Source organism: Canis aureus, chromosome 19, assembly GCF_053574225.1.
Source record: "Canis aureus isolate CA01 chromosome 19, VMU_Caureus_v.1.0, whole genome shotgun sequence".
NCBI classification, from domain to species: domain Eukaryota; kingdom Metazoa; phylum Chordata; class Mammalia; order Carnivora; family Canidae; genus Canis; species Canis aureus.
In genome coordinates, this window is record NC_135629.1 from 4,096,077 (window position 1) to 4,122,295 (window position 26,219).

General features: G+C 52.4%; 1 protein-coding gene across 2 annotated transcripts in view; it reads right to left on the reverse strand.

Annotated features, from left to right (window-relative positions):
* The window catches only part of EFCC1 (EF-hand and coiled-coil domain containing 1), a 41,348-nt gene extending 16,471 nt beyond the window's left edge, over window positions 1-24,877 (reverse strand). For both annotated transcript variants that reach the window (XM_077857637.1, XM_077857636.1), the window contains exons 1-2: window positions 23,956-24,877; window positions 22,214-22,497 (exon numbers count right to left, since the gene is read on the reverse strand). In XM_077857637.1, the coding sequence (XP_077713763.1) occupies window positions 22,214-22,497; window positions 23,956-24,699 (1,028 nt within the window). In that variant the 5' untranslated portion in view covers window positions 24,700-24,877. The remainder of the gene's footprint in view (window positions 1-22,213; window positions 22,498-23,955) is intronic.
* Window positions 24,878-26,219: the final 1,342 nt, after the last annotated feature.

The window sequence follows — 26,219 nt, forward strand, 5'->3', positions numbered from 1 at the left end:
GATTTCCTTCAATAGGAAACATTATATAGGAAATAGTGACAAGCCAGTATCTTGTCATAGAGAGAAAGTAATCGGAAAAAATACACAAAACAACAAAACAAAATGTGCCAGTTCTAGGTAGGCCTCATTTTTTTGCCTGCTCCCAAACCCGAGGCTGTTCTTTCTCATTCAGAATGGGGCTTAGCCTTGTGAGGAGCGAGAGAGTCACCAGCTCCAAACCAGGAGCCTCCTTGCTCCGTGCCTCCTGGGCCTCTGGGCCACTCTCCTTTGGGAGCTGCGAAAAAAGGAGGGGGGCCTCCTGTGACTGCAGAGGTGCCTGTCACTTGGCAGGCCTTGGAGAAGGACCTCCCTCTCAGCTCCAGGTGGTTCTGGGGACAAAGGTGGCCTGTGGAGGCTGCCCACAGGCCCTGGACACCCTCACCACCAAACAGACCCAAGTCCTCCTGTGAGGTCGGGCGTTCCCTCCGGCTGGCCACATCTGTGCACTGCCTCTGATGTCTCCCTCCTGTCAGACACTGATGGCCACATCTGGCCACCAGCCCAGCGGCTTACACAATCTGACAAAGGCCAGATGTTGCTTCCCCTCCGTTCCCAGTACTGCAGCTCCTGGCTCTTGGCTCCAGGTCTCCAACAGACGGGCCTCCTTTTTGGGATCTGTGATGCAGAGAGGGGTCGTGGGGGACGCCTGGGTGGCTCAGCAGTTGAGCCTTTGGCTCAGGGCATGATCCCCAGTGCAGGGATCGAGTCCTGCATCGGGCTCCCCGCAGGGAGCCTGCTTCTTGCTCTACCTATGTCTCTGCTTCTCCCTGTGTGTCTCTCATGAATAAATAAATTTTTTAAATGTTGAAAAAAATGAGAAGGGTCTCAGGAGCTGCCAAATCTGGGTTGTGTCTCACAGGACCATGGCTTTGCAGTGTGACTCCCCCTCCCCCAAGTCTTCATTTCATTCACTCATAAATAAACACAGAGGGGCTCTGGGTCCCATGAAGATGAAAATAGCCAGCTGATGAGGAATGCCTGTGTCTACTGGCACTCATTAGGCTGTGTCCCAGTGAGTCTACATATCTACCTATGCATCTATCTGCCCATCCGTTCGCTTATCTATCCATGCATGCATCCATCCATCCATCTGAACATATTTTCTTAGCTCTTATTTCACAATGGAATTTTATATATTTCATGTCTTCCAAAGGCGTTCCTGCCTCCACCAGCATTTGAGGCCATTTGAGGTGGCACTCAGATGAACAGGTGTGTGTATATTTTATTTTATTTTTTATTTTTATTTTTTTTTTATTTTTTATGATAGTCACAGAGAGAGAGAGAGAGAGAGAGAGAGGCAGAGACACAGGCAGAGGGAGAAGCAGGCTCCATGCACCGGGAGCCCGACGTGGGATTCGATCCCGGGTCTCCAGGATCGCGCCCTGGGCCAAAGGCAGGCGCCAAACTGCTGCGCCACCCAGGGATCCCTATATTTTAAACAGCTAAGCATTTATTTTAACATATATTAAAAACAATTAGTAAGCACACCAGACAATTTTAGTTTTACCTGTATGACAGTGGTATACCCTTCTTTTTTTTTTTTTTTGAAAGATTTTATTTATTTGAGAGAGAGAGAGAGTGAGAGCAAGAGCATGCATGAGCAGAGGGAAGGGGTAGAGGGAGAGGGAGAAGCAGACTCCCCACTGGGATCATGACCTGAGCTGAAGGTAGATATTAAATCACTGAGCCACCCAGGTGCCCCGTTATACCCTTCTTTTAAATAAATTTATTTACGTAAAAAGAGTGAGATGATATAAGGAAAAATGTTATCAAATAATAATAATACGGATGATATGCAGATATGGCAAAAAATGACACAGACCCTAGGAGAATGTCTGAAGTTTGGCAAACCCTCAGACATCACACAGTGAGGTCTGGGGACTGTGAGAGCTATGCTCCCACCACCTCGGCCACTCATCTTGCTCTCCACTGGAGACGACCCCAACTCTAGGTATGGGCACCCTCTTTTTGTAATGGATATTCTGCAATGTTCCCATGAGATCCCAAGATGAACTGGATAAATAATATACCCAATCTTCACAAATACTCTGGAAAATTTAATGTGATGTTCTTACAGTGATCTAGAGGAGAAAGCAATTTTATGATGTATATTTCAATATGTAAATATTCAGACATAATGATATTTTTAGATGCTTCAACCATTATAAATGGCTATGTTTTTTTCCTGAACTAAAGTATAATTGACATGCAATGTTACATTAGTTTAGGTGTACAACATGGTGATCATACGTTATGCTCTGTAATCCCAATCTGATGATGGTCACAGCATAACTACCATCTGTCATCATACAACCTTGTCACTATACCATTGACTATATTCCCTATGCTCTGTCTTTCCTCCCTTAACTCACTCATTACAAAACTGGAAGCCTGTATCTCTCACTCCTTTTCACCCATTTTTCCCATCCCCTGACCCCTTCTCCTCTGGCAGCTGTTTGTCCTCTGCATTTATGGGTCTGTTTCTGTTTTTTGTTTGTTTTAGTATAATGGCTAAGTTTGACTTTGAGGATAGTTGTTGACATTCTTTCCTTATATTTGACATTTTGAAATAAGGGCTAAGAAAATATATTTAGAGGGATGGATAGATGGATAGATAGGTGAATGGATTGGTGGACAGATGGACAGATGGATATGTAGATAGGTAGACTCACTGGGACACAACATAATGACAGTGGACACAGACATTCCTTTTTAGATGGTTAATTACAAGTATCATCAGTATGTATGATGTGGTTCTGAAATGATGAGCAACTCTTGAAAAATTCCAAACAAAACAAAATATAACTTTTCCACTGCTCACACAGCATTGCATTCTTGGAAAAGCCATTGTACATTAAAACTATGCAAAAATTGTATTTATATGTAAAGCACAGTTAGATTCTAGTCTTAGATAATTGTAGTGAAAGCAAGTTTTTTAGGAACATCTGGAAGTTATGTGTGTGTGTGTGTGTGTGTGTGTGTGTGGTGTTATAGAGCAATCCTGGGTTGCACAGGATCTGTGCAGAGGCTTATATCCCAAGTGCCAGGAACACTGTCCCCCTAGTCATTGAGACAAACACTCCTTCCACACAAGTTTCCAGAATGTCCCTGGGAGAGATGCTTCTTCCAGAGACATGCCTTGTTATAGACTCTGTCTCTGATCCTATGTTCTAGCCTCATGACCCACTGGCTACAGCAGCCTCCATCCAAACCCAGCTCTAGGCTGCCTCATAAGAGGAACTATGAGATGTCCAACCGATGAATTTGGACTGGGAGGCTGCTGGGTCAGCCACCTGGGCTGCACATATATCCTGGGGAAGCACCCAGAAACTCCAACTGCCATTGCCCGCTAGCCTGCAGCCATCCTGGCCCCTTCCCCATGTGGCCTCTGGGCTCGCAGAGCAGCACCAGATTGGGGATTGGCTTATACCTGTTTACTCCCAGGCCTGCCTTTCAATCAAGGGGTGCTCTCATCAACTCCTTTTCCCTCACTGAGACTCAGCCTCCCCAGTTCTTGGATGGGGACATCGCCCCACTCAAGGACAAGATCTGGGGCTAAAGGGAGGGATTCATATACTGGCACATGGTATGCGCACAACTCTCATTATCTGCCATCCTCTGTTTACAACTGCCTCCTTCTCTATTCATTCTGCTTTCCAAAAACCTCAAATAAATGCTTGAGCCCAGGGATAGTCCCATAGTTTCTTAATCTGACCTGTGCCGTTGAATATGACTGCCACTAGTCGCATTGGGCTACTGAAATTCACATTAATGATAGTGGAATAAAACTAGAGATTCAGTTCTTCAGCCATGTCAGCACTGAGAGTATGTTTAAAAGGTGAATAGTTTACAGTCATTTTGTCTGGAACTGTAATTCTCACTTATAAGTCACCTGTTCAGTTTACTATTATGTTTGTGAAGTGACAATTCTGCTTAAATTGCAATGATCTGAACCTAGAACCTGACTCTGCTGTTTGTATAAACAACAAAATATATCACAAGTGAGTTTCCTGCCATAATTCCAACGCACCCCTCTCTACATGGAGAAAACTCAACCTGGGTCCCTGTCTACACCACCTGAAGGAGGTGGATCCTGGATAAACCTCAATGTGAAGGCAGAATTAAAACAGAACATACAGCAGGATGAATGGCTTTGAAACCTAGGGGTGGAGGACAGCTCAAAAAAAAAAAAAAAAAGGGTCAAAAGTCATAAGGCCCAGTGCATTTGGTGAATTTGATTATATCAAAGAAGACATTGGAGCCAGCTGGTGTCCCTTGGCCAAATTCTGTCTAAGGCTCCTACAACACAGCAATTCCTCTCCAGAGTATATTTTCTGGGGAAGTTTTCGCATCTTTCTACAAGGTGGATGGAGGAGATGCTCATCAGTGTCTTCTGGGGATGTGGGAGCTGGGAGGCAGCTCTGGGACTGGGTGGGTGTCTGCTTCTGGGATCAGGTGGGAGACTCACCAGAAGGAGAAGCAGAGAGCAGATGTGCACATGGCCAGTGCCCCTGAACCATGCAATGCTAGCGAAAAATGCAAGAAGCAGAGTGAGGCATAGAATGCAGTGCCTTTATGGAAACAGAACATAGACACAAAACCACACATTGTGCAAGGACACAGCAATAGGGAGATACACGGAACTCATACGAGAATGGTTGCCTGTAGGGCAGATAGGGAAATGGGAAGCAAAAGGAGAAAAATCCATCCCTACCCCTGCCGCAATCCGAGTCCCCTTGCTTAGAATATACAAGTTTCCAAATGTCAGAATAAATGTTCATCAATAACCAGCATAAGAGCAGTAGGACATTATCATTTCACATAGGGGCTGGCAAACTTATCTTGTGGAGGGCCACGTAGTAAATATTTCAGGCTTAGCAGCTTATGTGGTCACTGCTGCAATGACTCAGTTGTGCCTTTCTAGTGCAAAAGCAGCTACGGATAATAACATGGCTATGTTCCAATAAAACTTTATTTGTGGATACTGAAATTTGAAATTCATGAAATTCTTCTGATGTCAGGGATATTGTTCCTTTTTGAGTTTCCCCAACCATTTTAAAAGGTTAAATCAGGGGACGCCTGGGAGGCTCAGAGGTTGGGTGGCTGCCTTTGGCTCAGGTCATGATCCCAGGATCTGGGATGGAGTCCCACTTCGGGCTCCCTGCATGGAGCCTGCTTCTCCCTCTGCCTGTGTCTCTGCCTCTCTATGTGTGTCTCTCATGAATAAATAAATAAATCCTTTTTTTTTTTTAAAGATTTTATTTATTTACTCATAGACACAGAGAGAGAGAGGCAGAGACACAGGCAGAGGGAGAAGCAGGCTCCATGCAGGGAGCCTGATGTGGGACTCGATCCCGGGTCTCCAGGATCACGCCCCAGGCTGCAGGCGGCGCCAAACCGCTGCGCCACCAGGGCTGCCCCAAAATAAATAAATCCTTAAAAAATAAAATAAAAGGTTAAATTGTAGTTCACATTAGGTACAAAAATCAGCCTGGGGCTAGATTTGGTGAACCCAGGCCATAGTTGGCAAACCTTTGATTTATGGTGGACAGAATTTTGTCCAGGGAAAACGTGTTTAATCAGTGTGGTGGACTGAGGTCTCACTCTAGCTCCTAAGGCCAGCCAGCCAGCACCTTCTGGATTTGCTAAGTGTGCAGAATGAGGATATGGAGCAAAGCAACCATCTGGCAGCGGCCTGAAAGCCACACGGTGGGGAGTGCAGTGTATCTGTCCAGGTCAGCAGGAGGGAGGGATGCTGTTTGTAACTGATATGCTAAGGGGGTGGGAAGGAGACAGTCCCTGGGACACACATTCAGACACAGGTGCAGGTTCACTTGAGCTCATTGGTGGCGTCTGATGGCATGGGGCATGAGCTGTTGGGGTGGCAGGAGGGCACTCCAGCAGCCTGCTCCTGGACCAGCTGGGTCTGCCCTGCCTTGCTTTTGGCCTGAGTCTGGCCCTCCAACCTGCCCATTGACTGTGCTTGTCCCTGAAGCCCTGCCGAAGAATTCCTTTCCTGCCTCAGTGAGCCAGTGTCACATGTCCTGTTGTTTGCGATGTGGACCCCTGGCTGGTATGGCCTTGAGCAAGTCGTGTCACTCTTCTAAGCTTCACCTTTCTTTCCCCAAAAAAATGTCTTCCTGTGGCATGTACCATGTAAGACCATGGTTACTGCAGGAAACGGGGATCTCAGTCCTACAACTGTAAGGAACCTAATTCTGCCAATGCCTGTGTTTGGAAATACATTCTTCCCCTGAGCCTCTATACTTGGCCAACAACACCTTGATTTCAGCCTCCTGAGAGCCTAAGGATAACCAAGCCAAGCCTGCGTGGATTTTTGGCCTACATGGTGTGAGATCATAAATGGGTGGTTGTGTTAAACCACTAAGTTTGTGGTTAATTTGTTATGGTTGCATAGAAACCAAACACAACTGCACAAACAGACACACCCCGTCTGCGTTGATGGCACACACAACCTCAATTATTCTTTTAGGCCTGAGTGGCTGTGTGCTTCTGGAGAAGAGATCTGATTGGTCTGTGCCAATCACGATGATTCCTTCCCTTTACCAAGGATTGGTTTAAGGATAGGCATGTGATGTGCTTCTGGCCAGTGAGAGGGGAGCAGAAACCTTCCAAGTCCAAGGAAGAAGTTATGTTTCTTTCTGTGAATGTGGCAGTGATGCCTGAGGCCATGGAAACTATCTTGTGACCATGAGGGACACTTGCTGACAGGCAAAGATGACAAGCTGAGGAAGACACTGTGAGAAGATGAAGAGTTGTAGCCTTGCATGGGGTGCCTGGGTGGCTCAGTTGGTTAAGTGTCCAACTCTTAATTTCAGCTCAGGTCATGATCTCAGAGTCATGAGATTGAGACTTGCATCAGGTTCCATGCTCAGTGGGGAGTCTGCTTGAGATTCTCTCCCTCTCCTTCTGCCCTTCTCTCCACTCTCTCTTAAATAAATAAATCTTAAAAAAAAAAAAGAAAAGAAAAGAAAAAGAATTATATCCTTGTAGACATCACTGAGCTACAAAGAAACTGCTTTCCCCTGGACATCTCATGCATGATCATCAGTGTCCTTAAGATTTAAGCCATTTGGAGTTGGGTTTTCTTTTTCTATTTTTTTAAGATTTTATTTATTTATTTGAGCTAGCACAAGAAGTGAGGAGAGGCAGAAGCAAGCTCCTCGTGGAGCAGGGAGTCCGACGTGGGGCTTGATCCCACAACCCTGAAATCACGACCTGAGCTGAAGGCAGACACTCAACCGACTGAGCTACCAGGTACCCCTGGAGTTGGATTTTCTATTTCTTGCAGCCTAAAGCATTATTACTGAAAACAGCTCCCAGCGCTGCCTGGGGGTTAAATGAGATTGTGTACATGAAGTCCTTAGCACAGTGCCTCATCCCAGCAGGTGCTCAGAAATACTGGCCTGTGTTCTCAGGGCTGCTCTCCTCCTGCTTCTGCCCTGGGGTGAGTCAGGCTTCAACTGCAGAAGTGGGGCCAGTAGGGGGTACTGATCTGTGTCTGTATCTGTAGTTATAGCGCTGTCTCAAGAGTTTTTTTTTTTTTTAAGATTTATTTATTTATTCATGAGAGACACAGAGAGAGGCAGAGACGTAGGCAGAGGGAGAAGCAAGCTCCCTGTGGGGAGCCGGATGCGGGATTCAATCCCAGGACTCTGGGATCACGACCTGAGCCAGAGGTAGATGCTCAACCGCTGAGCCACCCAGGTGCACCTCAAAAGCTTTATTATAAGGAAGTGGCTTCTATGATTGGGGGGAGGGGGGGCTGGCTCAGCCAGTGTGAAATCCATAGGAGGGAGATCACAGGCAGGCTGGGCACAGGTGGAAGCTCTGGTCACAGGCGGAACCCCTTCTCTTTTTCAGGAAGTCCTCACTCTTGATTTAAAGGCCTTTTCTTTTTTTTTTTTAATTTATTTTTTATTGGTGTTCAATTTACTAACATACAGAATAACCCCCAGTGCCGTCACCCATTCACTCCCACCCCCCGCCCTCCTCCCCTTCCACCACCCCTAGTTCGTTTCCCAGAGTTAGCAGTCTTTACGTTCTGTCTCCCTTTCTGGTATTTCCCACACATTTCTTCTCCTAAAGGCCTTTCCAATGATGAAATCGGGCTCACCTGGATGATGTAGGATACACTCCCTTATAGAAAGTCAACTGATAATGGGCTTCAGTAACATTTGCAAAATGCCTTTGCAGCAAGTGTAGATTCATGCTTGGACAACCTGGGGCTGTCCAAGTGACACATCACGGTGACACATCAGAGGACCATCACCATTTTCACTTCCTCTAGACACACCTTCCCCCAAGCCCTGCCTTGCCCTCCCCTCCCCGCCCAGCTCCGCTTTTTCTAGAATGGATGGAAAGGGTCACTTGCATTTGCTTCTCTTTCTGCTTTCAGCCACCTAAGTCATTCAGCCACTTCATAAGCTTTAAGAAGCTGCAGGGCAGACAGGACCCCCAGAGCCTGGCCGGGGTGTGCTGAGGGGTGGGGGCTGTCAGGCAGCAGGCCAGGCCTCCGAGCCCGCCAGGCGGGCCTGGGGGCTTGCACACTGTGCTTCCTTTGCTGCTTGGCATTTCCTGAGCGAAGCCTTGCAGGAAACAGAGACTAGCATGTGAAAACAAGAGAACAACAGTAGGAAGAAGAGCTTGGGAGGGGGGCCGTGGAGGGTGAGCTGAAAATAAATCACGAAGAGGGGAGTGTGGGACAGTCCTCAGGGGCCTCCAGGCCTGGGAAGTGTTCTCCATGGCCCCTCATCTCTGGCTCCCACTTGATTTGCTGGGGTAGGGGGCAGGTGCAATGGGACCCACCGGGGTCTCATTGCAGGGACCGCGCTGCTGCTGAGTGGTCTCCAAAGGCATCTGCGAGCCTGGCTGCTAATTCTGTTCTGTGATTCACCCGACAGAGGCTTACTGAGCTTGCTGCTGAGCTGGGTGCCAGAGATGCTGCACTTCGCAGCAGAACAGCCCTGACCTCAAGGAATCTACCTTCCCCTGGGGGGCAGAGATATTAATGAAGTCGTAACAAAAGTAAATTAAGGATGGGAAAGGCCAGGGGCTGTGAGAGATGACAGGGGAGCACACTGGATGGGGCCGGGGCCGCTCTGAAAAAGCGAGCCCTGGCGGAGACCGGCAGTGCGGATGCGAATTAGACAGGGCAGGCCTGACAGTGGCCAGGAAGTGAACGCCCGAGGAGAGAGGGTCGCTGTGGCCAGAGCAGTGCGCACGGTGGGCAGAGTGGAAGACGCTGGGGCCAGGCCTGTGGCAGTGGCCAGGTCACTCAGGGCCATGACGGTAACCGCAAGGAGGCCGATGTTTATTCTAAGAGCAACAGGAAGCTACAGGGTTAGATGAGGGTTTAGAGAAGCTCCTCCCACCCTTGGCTACTTTGTGGCCAGTGGACTGGTGGGGAGCTAGGGACAGCAGTCACATCCGGGCCGGTGCTGGCGCCCGGTGAGTGAGTGGGTGCAGCTGGAGAGGAGCAGGGGGGTTGGAGACTTGGCAGGACTCAGAGGGGTTGGCTCTTGAGATCCCAACTCAAATGTTGCCTCCTCCAGGAAGCCTCCTGCCATGGACTTTATTCATATGAAGTCCTCACCCCCAGCACCGCAGAACGTGACTCTATTTGGAGACAGGGTCTCTACAGAGGTGATCAAGTTAAAATGAGGTCACAGGGGTGGCCCTAATCCAATCTGATTTGTGTCTTTATAGGAAGAGGACATTAGGACACAGACACGCAGAGGGAGGACTATGTGAGGACACAGGGAGAAGACGGGCATCTGCAGGATAGCAGAGGCCGGGAATACGTTCTCCTGGGAATATGTTAGCCCCCAGAAGGAACCAGCCCCGCCGACCCCTTGCTCCTGGACTCCTGGCCTCCAGAACTGTGAGACAATCCATGTGTGCAAAAGCCAGCCAGTCGTGCTATTTGTCATGCAGCCAAGTTGACTGATAGGGTGCCCTGAGTGCCACAGTAAAGCAGCCTCCTCCCCCTCGCCCATCCCTTCTTCATCCTGTTTAGGGCCACCCCCTGGTTCACTGTCCCCCTCAGCCAGGATGTCAGTCCCCTGAGGGCTGACACTGTCTTGGTCACGGCTGCCAGCATGGCATCGGGACTCTCCAGGCAGGCAACAGAATTTGCGTGAATGAAGAAAAGTCAGTAGTTATTTCTGACAGAAATTCTGGAGAGCCCAAGAATCTCTGCCCCTCACCCTTACTGGGTCTCTCACTGTGTTGGCCCCAAGCTCCTCCAGGTCCCCTGTATCCCCAATTCAGAGCAGACAGTGGGAAGCCCTGGATGTTTCTGTCCATCCATGCACCTGCCAGTCAGGTGGAAACCTTGTCTTTCCCGGGCTTGGCCCTCTGCTGGGCTCAGTGACAGCAGGGACAGAAAAGAGGGGCACTGCTCACAAGAAGCTCCCAGCCTAGGGGGAGTCCACCCTCCTGCCTTACTCCATATGACCCTGGCCTGGTCAATCACAGGAATTGGTCCAGAGTAGTTACAAGACCCCTACCTGGGCCAACCAGCACATTCCATGTCCCTGGGGTCAATGATTGGTTCAAGGATGGGCATAACCATGTCAGGATAACCAGAGCTAATCTAAGGATTTTGTTGGAACTACTGCAAAAGAAAAGCTCCTTCTGTGGGGGGTGACTGGGAGAATGGGAGCTCATCCTGGTGATGTTGGCAGCTATCTTGCTCTCATATGGGAAGAATGTCTGAAAGTAGAGCCAACTAGAGGAAAGCAGAGATTCCATGGGTCATTGTTTGGGCTCCAGGATCCAGCCACACCTGAAGCCATACTCTCAAGCTTACTTGTAGATAATTTTTAAGAGGTATTTATTATTTTGAGAGAGAGAGGGGAGAGGGAGAGGGAGGGAGAGTCTCTAGCAGACTCCCCTCTGAGTGCAGAGCCTGACACCAGGGCTCAATCTCAGGATCCTGAGATCATGACCTGAGCTAAAACCAAGAGTCAGTCACTCAACTGACTAAGCCACACAGATGCCCTAATACCCCCACTTTTAAATTTAAGGCATTTGGGGTTTAGTTTAATCATTAGCAACAACTCTCCAATATAATATAGATCTCCCTCTACCTTGACAAAAGCATGTGGTTATTTCTCACCATTTCCCCTACACAAGAGCCCATGATTATCTATACCTCAGCTCATCCCATCACAACATCCTGGAGACCATGGTGCCCACTCCTGCATGCGTTCCAGAGTTTCTCTGGCTTGAGTCTCAGGCAGAAGCCATCTATACCACCCATAACTTGAGGCCAGGCGATGTCAGGATCCTGATTCTAGCACCTCCAGGCCCCCACCCAGGCACTGGCCTCTTCTTCCAATATTTCCTTGTGGATAAGCAGTACATTTTTATGCTAATGGGAGCACAGTAGATGAGTGGAACCATCCACACGTACCAGGACCTCTGACTTTCTGACTTCCTTCTGTCTCCTGGTAACAGCACCCATGCTGCTTTGAGGAGCTGCCCCGCCCCCTCTCTCCTAGACTGCGGGGTGGAGCGTGGCTCTGGCCCTGGGGCATGGAGTGTCCCAGCCCCTTGGCCTCAGGAATCCTAGCCCTGGATCTATCACCTGGGCTGGGTCAGTCTTCCCTGGGACTTCATCCCCAGGTGCTGGAAAGCAGTAGATTGGGTCATTGAGTTTGAAAAGTGGTGCATCTGAGGTCACTGTGGCCATATTCCCCACCGTGTGCAGCACAAGTGAGTAAAACCAAGCAGCGACAAGCAGAGGTACAGGACACGTGGAGTGTGCTGGCGGCAGGGGGCTTTCAGTCTGCTCCAGAGTGTGGAGCAGATGCATGAATGCTCCCCACAGGTGAGAAGGCCCCCCATACGACAGGGCCAACTGATGACAATGACATTCATGAGTGCTAAGTATGTGCTGGGCACAATCTGAAGTGCTTTTTATATCCTGTTTAATTCTTACCTCTTGATGTAGGCACTAAAATTAGCCCCATTTTCCAGATAAGGAAACTGAGGCACAAACAGGTGGAGTCAGAGTTTCCCAAAGAACATGAAGGCACCAAAGAAAATAGACAGTGGGGCAGCCCCGGTGGCTCAGCGGTTTAGTGCTACCTTCAGTCCAGGGCCTGATTCTGGAGACCTTGGATCGAGTCCCACATCAGGCTCCCTGCATGGAGCCTGCTTCTCCCTCTGCCTGTGTCTCTGCTTCCCTCTCTCTGTGTCTCTCATGAATAAATAAATAAAATCTTAAAAAAAAAAAAAGAAAATAGACAGTGTATAGACTTAAACAGCAAGGTGGGTCATGGCCAAATGGAACTGGCCTGGCACCCCAGGCCACCCTGGGTCCTGTGCGGCTGCCTCTGACCCGGGGACCCAGGTCCACTTGAAACCCATCTGCATGCCTCAGGCCACCCACCTGTCTTGGAACTGGACAAGCTGGAATTTGAGAGCTGGGGGATCTCAGAGCCTATCCCCTAATCGAACCACAAAGACACAGGAACAAGAGTGTTCCGAACTACCTAAGGGAAGTAGCACAGACAGCCCTCCACTCCAGGACCCTTGAGACCTGTGCCCTGTCCTACCAGGTGACTTTGGGCAGATCACTATCCCTCTCTGGGCTCCAGCTTCCTCTCTGAAGGACTCATTTCCTGCATGCATTGGCTTGTGCAATCAAGGTCCCTCTCCCTGATAGGGGCACAAAGCCCCAGACCCTGGGCTGTCACCCAAAAGTGTGGGCTCAGCTCTGTTCTCAGATAAATCTGGCTGGGGGCATGCATTTGAATGAAGGCCGACTTCTCTGGGAGGTAGTATTGATTAAAGAACTCCACAGATCCTCTGCCCTACTGTCTCCATTCTTTTTTTTTTTTTTTTTAAAGATTTATTTATTTATTAATTCAGAGAGAGTGAAGAGAGAGGCAGAGACACAGGCAGAGGGAGAAGCAGGCTCCATGCAGGAAGCCTGATATGGGACTCGATCCTGGATCTCCAGGATCACACCCCGGGCTGCAGGCAGCGTTAAACTGCTGCGCCACCGGGGCTGCCCCACTGTCTCCATTCTTGAGACTAAAAAGGCCTCACTCATTCTCTGGGCCCCCTTGCCCCTCTCTGTGACCCTGCTCTGGCCGTGGTGTTCAGGTAGACATCCACTAGTGGTTTCTGGGCCGGCTCTGCTTTTCTGGATAGAAAAGAACAGATGTTCCCCTTCTTTCTGCCTTCAATAGGGTTGCCGAGGCCACGTGTCTAAAGAACATTGCAAAGACTCATTAGAGCCACTCCCGGACTTCTGGTTAGGTGTGGACAAGGAGCCCCAGGGTATTCAAACCACTGTCAGGTGAGTTCTCGGTAGCTTGCAGCTGAAACATCCCTAATGGATAAATCCATCACCAGGGACATCTTCCCAGCTGCCCACAGAATGTCATCCTCTCACAGCTGTGGGGTGACCCCCCATGTGCCATGTCTGGCCATTGGGTATTGCCTGTGGACGATGTAGCAAGAGGTGTCAGGGAGGTGGCATGAAACTGCACCTAAAACCTGAAATTTAGATCCAGGTGGTGTGGCTTGCTAAGGGCAGTTTTGCAAACTCAGGCTGCGATTTCAGAGTGATGCAGCTAGGTTCTGTGTCAGGACCCTGATGAATCAGGAGGAACGGTACTCACTGAACACCACCCACCCACCTTGGTCTGTGCCCGGGTACCCTTCGCTGAAATGGGTTCCTTGGAGTTTGTCACTGTAAACACGACCCATCTAAGATTCAGGGGACAGAATGCTCATTGCCTCTGACCTCTGAGGTCTGAACCCCCCTCATCTACTCCATGCTCTTCTCACATGTCCACGATATATTGGAGTGCTGTGTTGACACCAGATGTTAACACAGATGCGAAATCCAGATGTGTCTGCTCTACCCGGGTCCGGAACCCACCATGAGGTGAGAATATCAAGACCTGTTTTGGTCCCCTTGCGGGCTCCTCTACCCAGAGGAAAGTCCTTGTTGCCAACGCAGCACCATATCCAGCTCTGAAGTCTGTTTTGGCCCGCGAATCCTCAAGTGCTGTCCTTGCAGAAAGCTCTGTCGTGGAACAGAGAACAGCAGGCCCGCGGCTCCCCCCGGCTCCGGGCAAGGCCTCCAGGTATGGGGCTGGTGGTTCATCCCTTCTCAGGTGCTGGAGGCCAGGCCTTGTGTCTTCTCTCTCTGGACCCAGAAATAGCTTCCTCACCTGCCTCCTTGCCTCTCGCCGTCCCTCCTGCCTGATTTGTTGTCCTCCACACGCAGCCACGGGTCTCCGTGAAGCTCCAGTCTGATTACTTCACTCCTCACTAGGGCCCTTCTCTGTCTTCCTCGTTGTCTGGGGTAAAGGCATCATGTTCAGCCTGGTGTTCAGGGTCCTTCACCCCCGCCTGCCTTCCAGCTTCCTCTCCCGTCACTTTCCACTTCAAACCCTCCACAACAGTAAGCCTCCCTGTTCCCAGGAGGCACCAGGGCCTTCACGTCTCTAAGCCTTTGTATTCACTGCAACCTGCATTTGCAATGCCTGAAAAACTCCTACTCATCCTTCAACACCCAGCCTGGATGATGACATTCCTTCAAGAGCTGCCCTGACCCCTTGCCAGTCAATCAGGCTTGTCTATACTCTGCAGCTTTGTTAGCATCCTGTCTACAATCAGCTGAGACTGTCCATTGTTTCCTGGTGGTCTCCACAGACAGAAGGTTCTCTAGCGGCCAGGCTGTTAATATTAACAATACTGACCACCACCACCATTACTATTGATGGGGGGGTTACTGTGATGAAGGATTAATAATAATAATAATAATAATAATAATAATAAATAATTTATCATATTTATTAAGCATTTTCTCAGTGCTAAGCACTATTCAAGGTGCTTTATACATGTTAGCATTCTGAATCTTCAAATAGCCTAGGAAGCAGATATTATTATTCGTTGTCTATATTCTCATCATCCCATTTTGCAGATGAAGAAACCGAGGCTCATGAAATGAGAATGACTTGCTGTGGGTCCCACTCCCAGAGCTGCACTTCCAGCTATAGCACCCTACAGCTTCCCATGTCTTCCAGCATATTTACACCAAGACCCAGAGGAACAGAACCCCACGCCTACTTTGTGAATGAGGAGACTGGGGCTCCCAGAGAGAAAGGGAAGGGCTCAGAGTCCCACAGGAGAGATGTGGAAAGGCTGGGATTCAGACCCACTCAGGCTGGGCCCCTGAGCTTGCCCCCCCCCCCGGCCCCGCCCCCCCCCCCAAGCTCTCCGTGGAGGGTCTCAGGCCGCAGCGTGCAGCAGGTGCCTGACCAGGACTGCCCCTTGGCGAGCCCCGGAGTATTGTCCCTGAGAGAAAGGCCTCAGTTCCCACCAGCGGCCGCCCACACACCTGCTCCCAAGGCTAATGGAATCCGTGACCAGACGCCTCCCAGCTCCAGATGGTACCCCGAGCCCCACTGCCCCGCCTCTGCCTGTCTGCATCCTTCCCTCCCCCACCTGCTGACTTTGCCTGCTCCTCCCCCCAAGGTCAGGCTGGGCTGCTACAAGGGGCAGAAGAAAGGAGGTGGCCCTCCAATGGCCTCATCTTTGTGTCCCCTCCATGGTGGCCTGGCCGGCCAAATGAGCTGTTCTCCGGCCCGCCCCCTCCCCCACCAGGCCTTTTCATCTTCCCTCCCAGACAACAATGTCTCAGAGGCCAGGCAGAGGCCCCTCCTCCCTGTTTCAGCTGAGCTGGGGTTTTTTCAGGTCTACTTGTCTGTGAGTTTGAGCCCAGCCCCTGCCCAGTGGTGCAGGTCCCTGGCTGCCTGCCCAGGTGTTCTGAAGGCCCAGATGCCCCTCAGCACAGAGCCAGGGCAGGCGGGGCAGGCAGATGGCCGAGACACCAGGGCTTCAAGAGAAGATGGAGATGCCCACAGACCCCAGGTCATCCCAGTCAACGGCAGCTCCCCCAGGAGCACCACGGCCCTTGAAGCAGATCTGTCCACTGGACCACTCACGCAGGGCTCACCTTGTGCTGGGGTCCCATGTGCGCCCCCTCACTTCTCATCAAGACACGTTTGGGATCAGCATCCAACCACATGCTTGTGCATCCATTCATTTGCCTCTTACTATGAGCCCTGGGTGGGTGCTGGCCTAAAGAAATGCCAACATGGGCTACCTTGGTGAGGGTGCAGAGTACCCCTGACCACCCCCAAAGCATTCAGGAACTGGGAAAAGCTGACTTTGAGATAAGCCAGTTCTGCATCTCACCAGGCTTCCTCCTGGGGCTCCACCGTCCAGGGAGTCTCCAGTTGCCCAGGTGGCCTGTTTTTCAAGACAAGAAAGGGGATTTGGGCCACAAGCTCCAGCGAGAGGCAAAGGCAGGGGATATGTGGTGTTTAACGCACATGGGATATGCTCCTTCTTGATTCTCCTATGAGGAGCTCAGTCCCAGAGTTCGATGGGGCTGGCAGTGGTTCCAGCAGTGGGAATGTGACTAAGGTTTAGCCAATCAGAACATCAAATTGTCTTGGCCCCCACGATGGGTTCAGGGGTGAACATGTTTCCAAGTTGGTTCCATAATTTCCAGTTCCAGGACTTCAGTGGGATGGCTCAGACGAGAGATGATCTTTCTACTGGACTTGGAGCTTTGAAGAGGTAAGCCCCCCAAAGGCTACCAGGGGAGAGAACTTGTCTGAGAGTGAAGCAGTGCTTCTATATTCTGGTGACATTGTTTGAGTACCTGGATCCAGCCACACCTGAAGCCAGATGCCTACACTTTCCAAGGAGCCACTTCCTTTTTTAACCCAAGTCAGTAAGAGTCAGGCTTGCAGGAGAGATGCTAATAGGAATAAAGAGAAAACAGAGAAGAGAAAGGTGCAGAGTGGCTGGGTGTAGACTGGGAGAAGTAACAACAAAACACCCTCATTAGATGTGGGGTTAAATGACATTTTATGAATCATGACGTCAAATACTCCTATAAAACCATCATTGCAATGTAATCTGTACCCTTCCTCGCAAATCATCTGTAAGGTCTACTGTGCTCAAAAATGTGTTAGAAGGAGGCATTATTTTGTGGGATTTGAAGAAGAAGCTGAGTCTGTTGTCTGAGATGAGGTGGTGTGACCAGCCATGGGAAGCAGGAGCCCAGAGGCTGATGTGGCTGTGATGGAACAGGTAATCCTTCCTGGCAGACTGGGCTGGGTCAGGTGAGTGCCTGGGTTTTTGTCTGGTTTCAAGAGGTCTGAAGAGCTCTTTGATTCCTGGAATACTTCTGTATGATCTGGGACTAATAAGTGAGCATCCCCAATTGCTTAAATATTTAGTGTCCATTCCCTTAGGTTTTTGGCTAGGATGATGCATCGAGGTGCTAAGGGAGGTTCCCTTTCCATGTACAAATATGTGGAAGTACTAGATAAAATATAACCATTTAAAAGAATACAGAGCCAAGGTCAAGAACAAGAAGGAGAGACCTCCAGCTTGCACGGGGTGCAGGAGATGGAATTGAAATGCCCATGGAGGGGTTGGGACTGAGGTTCTAATGCCCAATAGGGACAAGCACTGAAGACCTTGCCTGGTGAGTTCATACAAGGAGGCTCCTACATGAAGCCAGGAGCCCTCCAGGGGTTGTCTCATCCATGAACAGAGGTGAGAACTAAACCCCACTGACTGTCCTTGGGGTAGTGTCCCCAGATATAGAGCTCAATTTCTCCCAAACTGTATAGTTAAGAAACTTTAAGCTTAGCAATGAAATTAAACACTGCCCCAGGCTGTCTCAAATGAATAAATAAAATCTTTTCAAAAAGGGTAATGGGGGCACCTGGATGGCTCAGATGGTTAAGCACCTGCCTTCAGCTCAGTCCGTGATCTCTGGGTCCTGGGATCAAGCCCCATGTCTGCTCTCGGCTTGGCAGGAGTCTGCTTCTACCTTCTCCTGCTGCCTCTCCCCCTGCTCATGCTTTCTCTCTCTCTGTGTCTCTCTGTCTCAAATGAAAAAAAAAATCTTGAAAAAAAACCCAAACTGGCTCAGAATCAGGCCCTTGTAGAGGCAGATGGGGAACAGCTCTAAAGGGAACTCCACATCCCCGGTGATGGGTGGATTCTCCAGGATCATGGCTTCATTCAAAGATGGGCTCACAGCTGACAATCACAGAGCACACCCAGAATTGTCATCATCACAGAAAGAGCAGAGATAAAATACCAGGGAAAGACTGGATGTTGCAGCAATTCCAGAGACTAGAAAAGAAGGGTGTTTAAATGAGAAAGAGACGAAGGACTGGATAGAACTCACAACACAAGGATGGAGAGGGAGGAAAAAGTGTATGTGGTTTTGAAAAAGAAGTAAATGGAAGTCCAGGAAATGGGCAATGGAGTCACTGAGGTATCATTTTAGGGCAGCAGCAGAGTGGGGAGGCTCATCAGAATGCTCAAACAGCCACGTTTTGGTTAGGAGACCACCCCCCAAGGCTCTATATCCTCATTTGAAAACCGGCAGCATAATACCAACCTCCACACGTTATGAGAAGATCAGAGTGGGTCCGTTTCTGACACTGCCGGAAAAGTGTGGGTCGGGTCATTCATTCTAACCAGATGGCTTCAAGCTGTCAGTCCCAGGAGGGATTTCAGCCATTGCACTCTTCCCCGCCCCCAAGAAACATCTGCAGAGTACCTGGAGGGATTCCAGAGTGATGTCACTTAACAGGGCTGATGGGGCTCTAGCCTTTGGGGTGTGGTGCCTCTTCCACCTAGAGGTACCTGCTCCTCTAGACTGCGGGTCCAATGGGTCTGACCACAGAGGGAGGTGGTTCAGCTCAACAAGCAGGGGACATCTAACTTCCTGACGCTTATCACACAAAAGCAGAGGTAACATTGTAGCCCACAGCCCCTCTCCAGGCCATGAAGTGTCCTGCAGGTGTTTCTGGGGTGGGAGAGTCCAGCAGGACTTGTGGATATTGCCAGGCTGGCCTGGGGCATGTGGCTTTGGCCTGTTTGGGGGCTGGCGTCTGAATCCTGGCTTGTCACTTGCTGTGCCACACCAGCAAGTTGCTTCCTCTCCAGCCTTGGTTTTCTCATTTATGAAGTGCAGATAATAATTCCTTTCTCTTGGGCCAGTTACAGGGCTCATTTGAGCAAATGTGGGGAGAGTGTCTGGCATCATGCCTGGTACACAGGTGATGCTCAGTATCACCTTGGCTGTTCTATGCTCTCCCCTTTCCTTTCTTCAAAGGAGAGCTTTGTAGCAAGTCAGCTCACAAATTCTGCCCATAGAAAACATGCAGAGGAGGTCTGCCTCCTGGGGCTGGGCACGGTTTAGGGGGCATATCTTTTTTTAAAGATTTTATTTATTTATTCATGAGAGACACAGAGAGAGAGGCAGAGACACAGGCAGAGGGAGAAGCAGGCTCCATGCAGGGAACCTGATGTGGGACTCGATCCCGGGACTCCAGGATCACACCCTGGGCCGAAGGCAGGCGCCAAACTGCTGAGCCACACAGGGATCCCAAGGGGGCATATTTTTATAGGGGCAGGGTAACAAGTGACAGAGCCATTTCCTAATCACTGTGACCTTCACACGATGTCACTCATTCCCTGGCCCTCAGTTTCCTCATTCCCTGGGCATCTTCTTGGAACCTCTGCAACATCTGCTCCTCTTTTTTTTTTTTTTTTTAATTTTATTTATTTATTCATGAAGGACACAGAGAGAGAGGCAGAGACGCAGGCAGAGGAAGAAGCAGGGCCCGATGTGGGGCTCGATCCCAGGACTCCGGGATCATGCCCAAGCCAAAGGCAGACGCTCAACCGCTGAGCCACCCAGGTGTCTGCTCCTCTTTTCCTCACCAAGAGAACCCAATTTTGTTTGGGGCATCAATATGGCCAGCTTCTCCTGTAGATAGGAGCAGCCACATGACATGGTTCTGGCCCAGAAGATGGAGGTGCAAGTTCTGGTAGGGTGAGGGTATCTCTCCCTGAACACGAAGGCAAGGCTCACTTGAAAAAAATCCTCTCCACCCTCAACCTTGCCTGTCCTTATGCCTGAACAGCAGACATGAGGCCTGGAGGTGGGGCAGCCATCCTGTAACTGTGTGTCAACAAAAAAAGGTAAAATGCAAAGAAAGAAAGAACACAAGCTGTAGGGGCAGGACAACCTTTTTTCCACTTTTTGACTGGGTGGCTTTGGGTATGTCACTTCAGTTTTCAGAGCCTCACTCCCCACAGCCTGTAAAATGGTGATAACACCTTTACCTTGCACAATTCTTGTGAGGATTAAATAGTGCCATGGTGCAATCCACCTTTTCTACTGTAAAGGGCTACCCTGATGTTCATGGTGGCTCTTACATCATGCTGTAGAGGACAGTTACTTTAGGGTAAAACAAAAGAAGAGAGACCCTTTATTTCTCCTCTTGGAGAAAGTTCCAAGGTTGGACACGGGCCCCAAGCCAACCAGCCCTACTTTTGAGCCGATCAGCTATGCAAACAGGAAGTGCCTATCCAAACATTTGGAGCTGCAGGAGGCTGGCCCAGAGTGGGTCTCCTCATGGAGGTCTCTCTCCACATTGTCCCTTCTTATCCCCCAGCTGTGAGCACCTCAGAATTAAGGAGGAAGTCCCTCCTCTAAGGGGCTAGACTCAAAGCCTCCCCTTCTGATTGCCCTGCCCACCAGTCTGGGCCAGACAACGTTCCTTCCTGGCTGGAGGATGACTACAGCCCCTCCACTGTCTCTTGCTCTTCCCCCTCCTCCCATCTTTTTGTCACAACTGTAGCCAGGGTAAGTTTCTTTGAAATGCAAATCTGTTCCTGTCACCCTCTGGCTGAAGGCTTCCATGCTCTTTTTTTTTTTTTTTAAGACTTTATTTATTTATTCATGAGAGACACAGAGAGAGCGAGAGCGAGAGTGAGAGTGAGAGAGAAAGGCAGAGACACGGGCAGAGGGAGAAGCAGGCTCCATGCAGGGAGCCTGATGTGGGACTCCATCCTGGGACTCCAGGATCACACCCGGGCTGCAGGCAGCACTAAACCGCTGCGCCACCGGGGTTGCCCTCCATGCTCTCTTTGAGGGGAAGATTGAAGTCCCTGACACAACCTTCCAGGCCCTGGATGGCCTGGCCTCTGCTTGCCTCTCTAGTTCTCCTCCTCCAGCCAGTCCGGCCTTCTTTAGTTTCTGGAACATGCTGAGGTGCCTTCTGTCTCAAGGCTTTGCCCCTAGTGTTCCCATTTTTCTAGAACACTCTCGCCTTTTCCTTTCCTCTTCTCCCTGTCCCATCTTGCCAAGTAATATATCCTATTCTCAGCTCTCAGCTCAATATCACTTCAGGTGCTGGCTGAAGCAAGCACGACAAAGGTCCTGCATTCATCCAGCCTGCTGCCATACAGCTGGTCCCAGGATGATCTCATATAGCTTAGTAGTGGCTACTCCCGGCAGAGATTTCAGGTTGCCTGGTTCCCAGTCCCATCCCTGCTACCTGGCATAGCCTCTGGATGGAGGTGGTGCCCAGTAAATGTAGGAGACAGGCATGCAGGCATGCCTTGTGCTTCCAAATAGAGAGGGAGCTGTTTACAGAGCACCTACTGTGTGCCAGACAGGACCTCGCTGCCTCTTCACAACCGTTCTGGCAGGCAGGGACTCCAGTCTGTGCTCTACAAAAGGGGAAATAGGAGCTCCAAGAGGGGCCGTGACTTGCCCCCAAGGTCACACATCTGGTAGAGGCCCTGCTAGGACTCGAGACGGTCCCACGCCCTGCTTCCTGCCCCGTTGGCGCTATCACCAGGGATCAGTGTACATCTGCTTCCCCATGTGTAGAATGGGGATGAGGCGGTACCCACCCCACAGCGAGGACTCAGTAGGCCACTCAAGGGCTTAGCTCAGAGCCTGGCACACCTTAAATGCTCAGCAACTGTTAGCTATCATCATCATCATCACTGTGTCGGTCAAAGAATAAATATATCTTCTTGCGACCCACGAAGGGGCAAGTGGAAAGCCCTTGTGGGGGAACAGGCACATGAACGGATGGGTGGGTGGAGAGCAAGTGAATGAGGGGGTGCATGGCTGAAGAATCAGGAAGCGCGGAGTGAGTGGGGAACACGAGAGCGAGCGCGTGTGCTGGGAGGACGCACACCTGAGGTCTGGGAGACCCGGAGCCGACTTGCGGCCCTGCACCCCCCGCCCCCGCCGCCCCCCGCCGCCGCCCCCGCTCACCTGTACCGCCGCAGCTCGCCCTCCAGCCGCCGCACCCAGCGCTGCAGGCCCGGCACCTGTCGCGCCAGCACCTCGAGCTCGCGCACGCGGCCCAGGCTGCGCCGCACCGCCTCCCGGGCCTCCTCCGCGCGCCGCCGCACCTCGGCCTGGCCCTGCCGCAGCCTTTGCGCGCGGGCCTCGGCCACCGCCAGGGCGCCCCGCGCCTGCCGCAGCTCCCGCGCCGCCGCCTCGGGCCCGCCGCGCCCCGCCTCCAGCGCGCCCGCCTGGCTCTTCCAGAGGCCGACCTGCGGGGACAGTGCCGCAGGGGCCGCGGTGAGCGCCGGCACGCCCCCGGGCCCGCGCCCCCGGACCACCACGGTGCACGTCCACTGCGCGCACTGGCTCCCAGGCTTGTCCCAACTCCTTCAATCCTCGCGCCAGGCCAGGTGAGGCGGGAGCTCTGATTACTTACACCCCCTTTTTCCTAGGTGAGGGAAACTGAGCCACAGGGCCTATATTCTCAACTCTGCGTGGTACCAGAAATTCCGGGACTTCACGACTCTTCTCTGCTGTCTCCTGCATTGGTAGCACTCAACCTTCTGGGCTCCTCGGATCCCTAGACTCGAGGATCAATCTAAGTGTCTCAAAAAGGCGTCTTTGGGCCTCCCCAGGGCCTAGTCAATAGACTGTTCTCAAGGGTGGGGTGTTTCTCTCCTTTACTGCTGTGTCCCCGACGCCTAAACCAGGTCTGGCACACAGTAGGTGCTCAGTAAACACCTGGAGAATGAATGATCCTGGCCCGTCTTACTCCGCACCGTGGGAGTCAGTTCCCACTCCCACCCTTTGCTTCCCCGTGTTCCTAGGCCGCCGGCCCTTGTCTGTCCATAGCCATGGCCCCTGACAGCAGCCCCTTGCCACCCTTGCGCACTCGGCAGCCTTCCCTCTGCCACTCAGGGCTGGTGACTGGGTAATGTGCAGAGCCCCACGAAGACAAGTCAGCTCCCTCCTGGCCTCCGGTCCCTTGGGGCAGTAGCCGTTCTTTTCCTCCTCCCAGCCTCATCACCCTTGGCACGCGGCCCAGCACAGTGCCGAAGTGTTTGTTGAGGGAATCCCAGACGCTTGGGCTGGGTCCATATCTCACACAGCGCTTTCTTCTCAACATCCCAGAGGTGTGGCCCCCACTGGTGTTCGGTGGCCAGCGACTGCCTGATGAACAGTAACACTATCTGTTTAGCACCTGGCCCTGGCCCTGACGGAGGCCTATAAATATTTGCTAAAATGACCCAATGAGTTGCCAGTCTACCCCATTAGGCAGGCAGGAGGCTCTTTAAGAGTAGGGACAGGGCCTATGTCACCCCTGACCTTCTAACCCACACTCCACGCCCCCCCCCCAGCCTGGCACCACAGAGAGCTCCAGATGCCTGCTGAATGACTGAATGCGCGAGGCGGCCCAGGTTTCCTGGGAGAGTTCAAGTACTGGGTAGAGGAGGCCGGAGGAGCTAGTGAGGGCGGGGGCATGGCGTGGGATGGCGATCCGGGTGGGACCGGGTGGGACCGGAGGTGGACCGGTGAGGAGAGGGAGGGGGTCTGGGGCGGGCTGAATGCAGTGGGGTGGGGTGGGGTGAGGCAGGGCGCAAGTGAGCTGAAGCGGGCTGGCGCTGCCCTGCCTCCCGCTTCCACTGCTCGGCCCAGTCGGGGCTGCTCCCACCGCCGCCCCGCCGCCGCTTCCAGTCCCGCCGCCCCCCCTCGGCGCGGGCGCGCACCTGCAGCGCTAGGCAGCGCGCGTCACTGCTCTGCAGCGCGGCTCGCAGGTCCTCCACCAGCTCGCGCAGGCTGCTGTTCTCCTCCTCCAACCGCGCCAAGCGCTCGCCGCCCCGCCCGCCGTCGGGGCCGCCGTCGGGGCCGCCGTCGGGGCCGCCGTCCGGGCCGCCCTCCGGGCCGGGCGAGCGGGGCGGCCGGCGGCGGCGGCGCGGGCGGCGCAGGCGGATCTGCGTCTCGATGTGCTCGCTGAGCGCGCCGCGGGGCAGCCGGGGGCCCTCGCGGGTCCCGAAGTAGCCGCAGAGGCGCGCGTGGAACTGGCGGAAGGTGAGCTCGGGCGGCTCCGCGCGCAGCGCCAGGCGCGCCTCCTCTGCGGCGTCCTCGTCCCCGGCGGCGGCTGCCCCGGCGGCCGCGTCCCCGTGGCTCGCGTCTCGGGCGGCCGCATCCCCGGAGGCCTCCCCGGCGGCGGCGGCCCCGTCGGCGCGCAGCCCCAGCACGGCGCAGAGAGCGCGGAAGTCGGCGCGGGGCAGGCGGCCGGCGCCGCGGCAGTCCAGGTGGTGGAAGACCTCCTGCAGGTACTGGTCCAGGCCGGTGGCCAGCACCACGATCTCGTTCTCCACGCCGCGGTCCAGCCCGTAGTGGTGCGCCAGGGCGCTCAGCAGCCACTGCGTGCGCCGCGCGGGCCGGCGGTACGGGTCGCCCGCCGCGCCCTCCCCGCCGGCCTCCCGGCCCGGGCCGCTGGGCTCCATCGCCGCGCGCCGCCGCTCGGGTCCCTCCGCCCCGCCACTTCCAGGGGCGGCCCCAGAGTTCCCGAAAGGAGGGGCTTAGCGGTCGCGGTCGGGTTGGGGCGGCGCAGAGGGCCGCGTCCAGCCGCTGTTTGCGCGGGTTAGTTAGGAGGGAGTCGGGGTGGGGGGCCGGGTGCCCCCCGCCCCGCGCTCTTCGCCCCTCATCACTCCCGGGGCCTTCCTGGCGTCTCCATCTCCTTCCCCCTCCAGGCTCTGTCGGCTTTCGACTCCCGACTCCCGCAGCTTCTGTCCACCCGCCTAGCGCTGGGAGTTGGCCCGGGGACGCGCGAGGCGTGGGCGCAGGAGGGCAGCCGGGGAGGGACGGGACGGTGGCTGCCGGGTCCTGTTGCTGGGGGCGTGTCCCAAGCCCACGTGTCACCCCCCCCCCCCAGCGCCTTTCCGGGGGAGCCCCGCGGGCTGGCTCTCGCCGCCCCCTCCTCGTGCAGGTGCGGGGAAGCGCCTCTCCCCTCAGGTCGGACACCGAGCTCCCAAGCTCACAGGTCGCTGCACCGTAGATAGTGCAGAGGCTCACGCGGTGACCAGAGCAGAGACACAGGGTTGGAGAAGTCAGAGGGCTGCTTGAGGGACTCTCGCTGGTAAGAAGTCGATCTGAAACAGACCCTTGCTCCCTAAGTTCTGTGTGTGTTTGGTGAGGCGTGGGGGGTGGGGGAGGCAGGGATAAAAAAGTGATGGTTTTACAGCCCTTACAGGTGTGCCTGTGGCCGTGAGTTGGCCACGTGACCTGGGTTCCTCCCAGAGCTGGGGCTATGCTAACAGGTTGTTTGGCCAACATTTTCTCTGGTGCCTTACAACACATTTCTGAAAGGTGACAGAAAAAAACCACCTTCTCAGGGGAGACCTAGGCTGTTTTTCCTTTCTCTTTCACAAGAGAGATGTCATGCACCTGTTACCCGCTCTGGGACCCGTTATCTGGCCGTGTTGGAGCAAGAGGCAGACTATTCAACTGTCCTTGGCTGTCAAGTCAGAGCCAGAATCCAGCCTTCTCTATGATTCTAGAAATCTAAATGTTTGAAAAGGCAGTAAAAATCTGTTTCCTGTGCTGCAGTATCCCAGAATCAGCACTTTGTTTGCAAATTTCTCCTCATTCTTGAAGATTTTGCCCAAGGGAAGGAGTTAGATGCTTCTCCCCAGCCATTTTGGACTTTTTTTTTTTTTTTTAATTACAAAAGTAATAGCATCTTGACCAAAAGTTTTACATCAATTCTACTTCTTGGCTCCTACCTTAGACACGTGCACAGGATGTTCACTGCATCATTGTTTATGATATTGAGAAACTAGAGACAACCTGGTACTCATCAGTGCTTCAGCCAGGATGAATCACCATAAAAGGATGAGTGAAAAAAGCAAGTTGCAGTGTAGTATGTACAATATTATGACTTCAGTAGCAATAACAACAAAACCACACCAAACAGTATTAAATATTTTTATAATGACATGTGTATATAACTGTGTAGAATAAAATT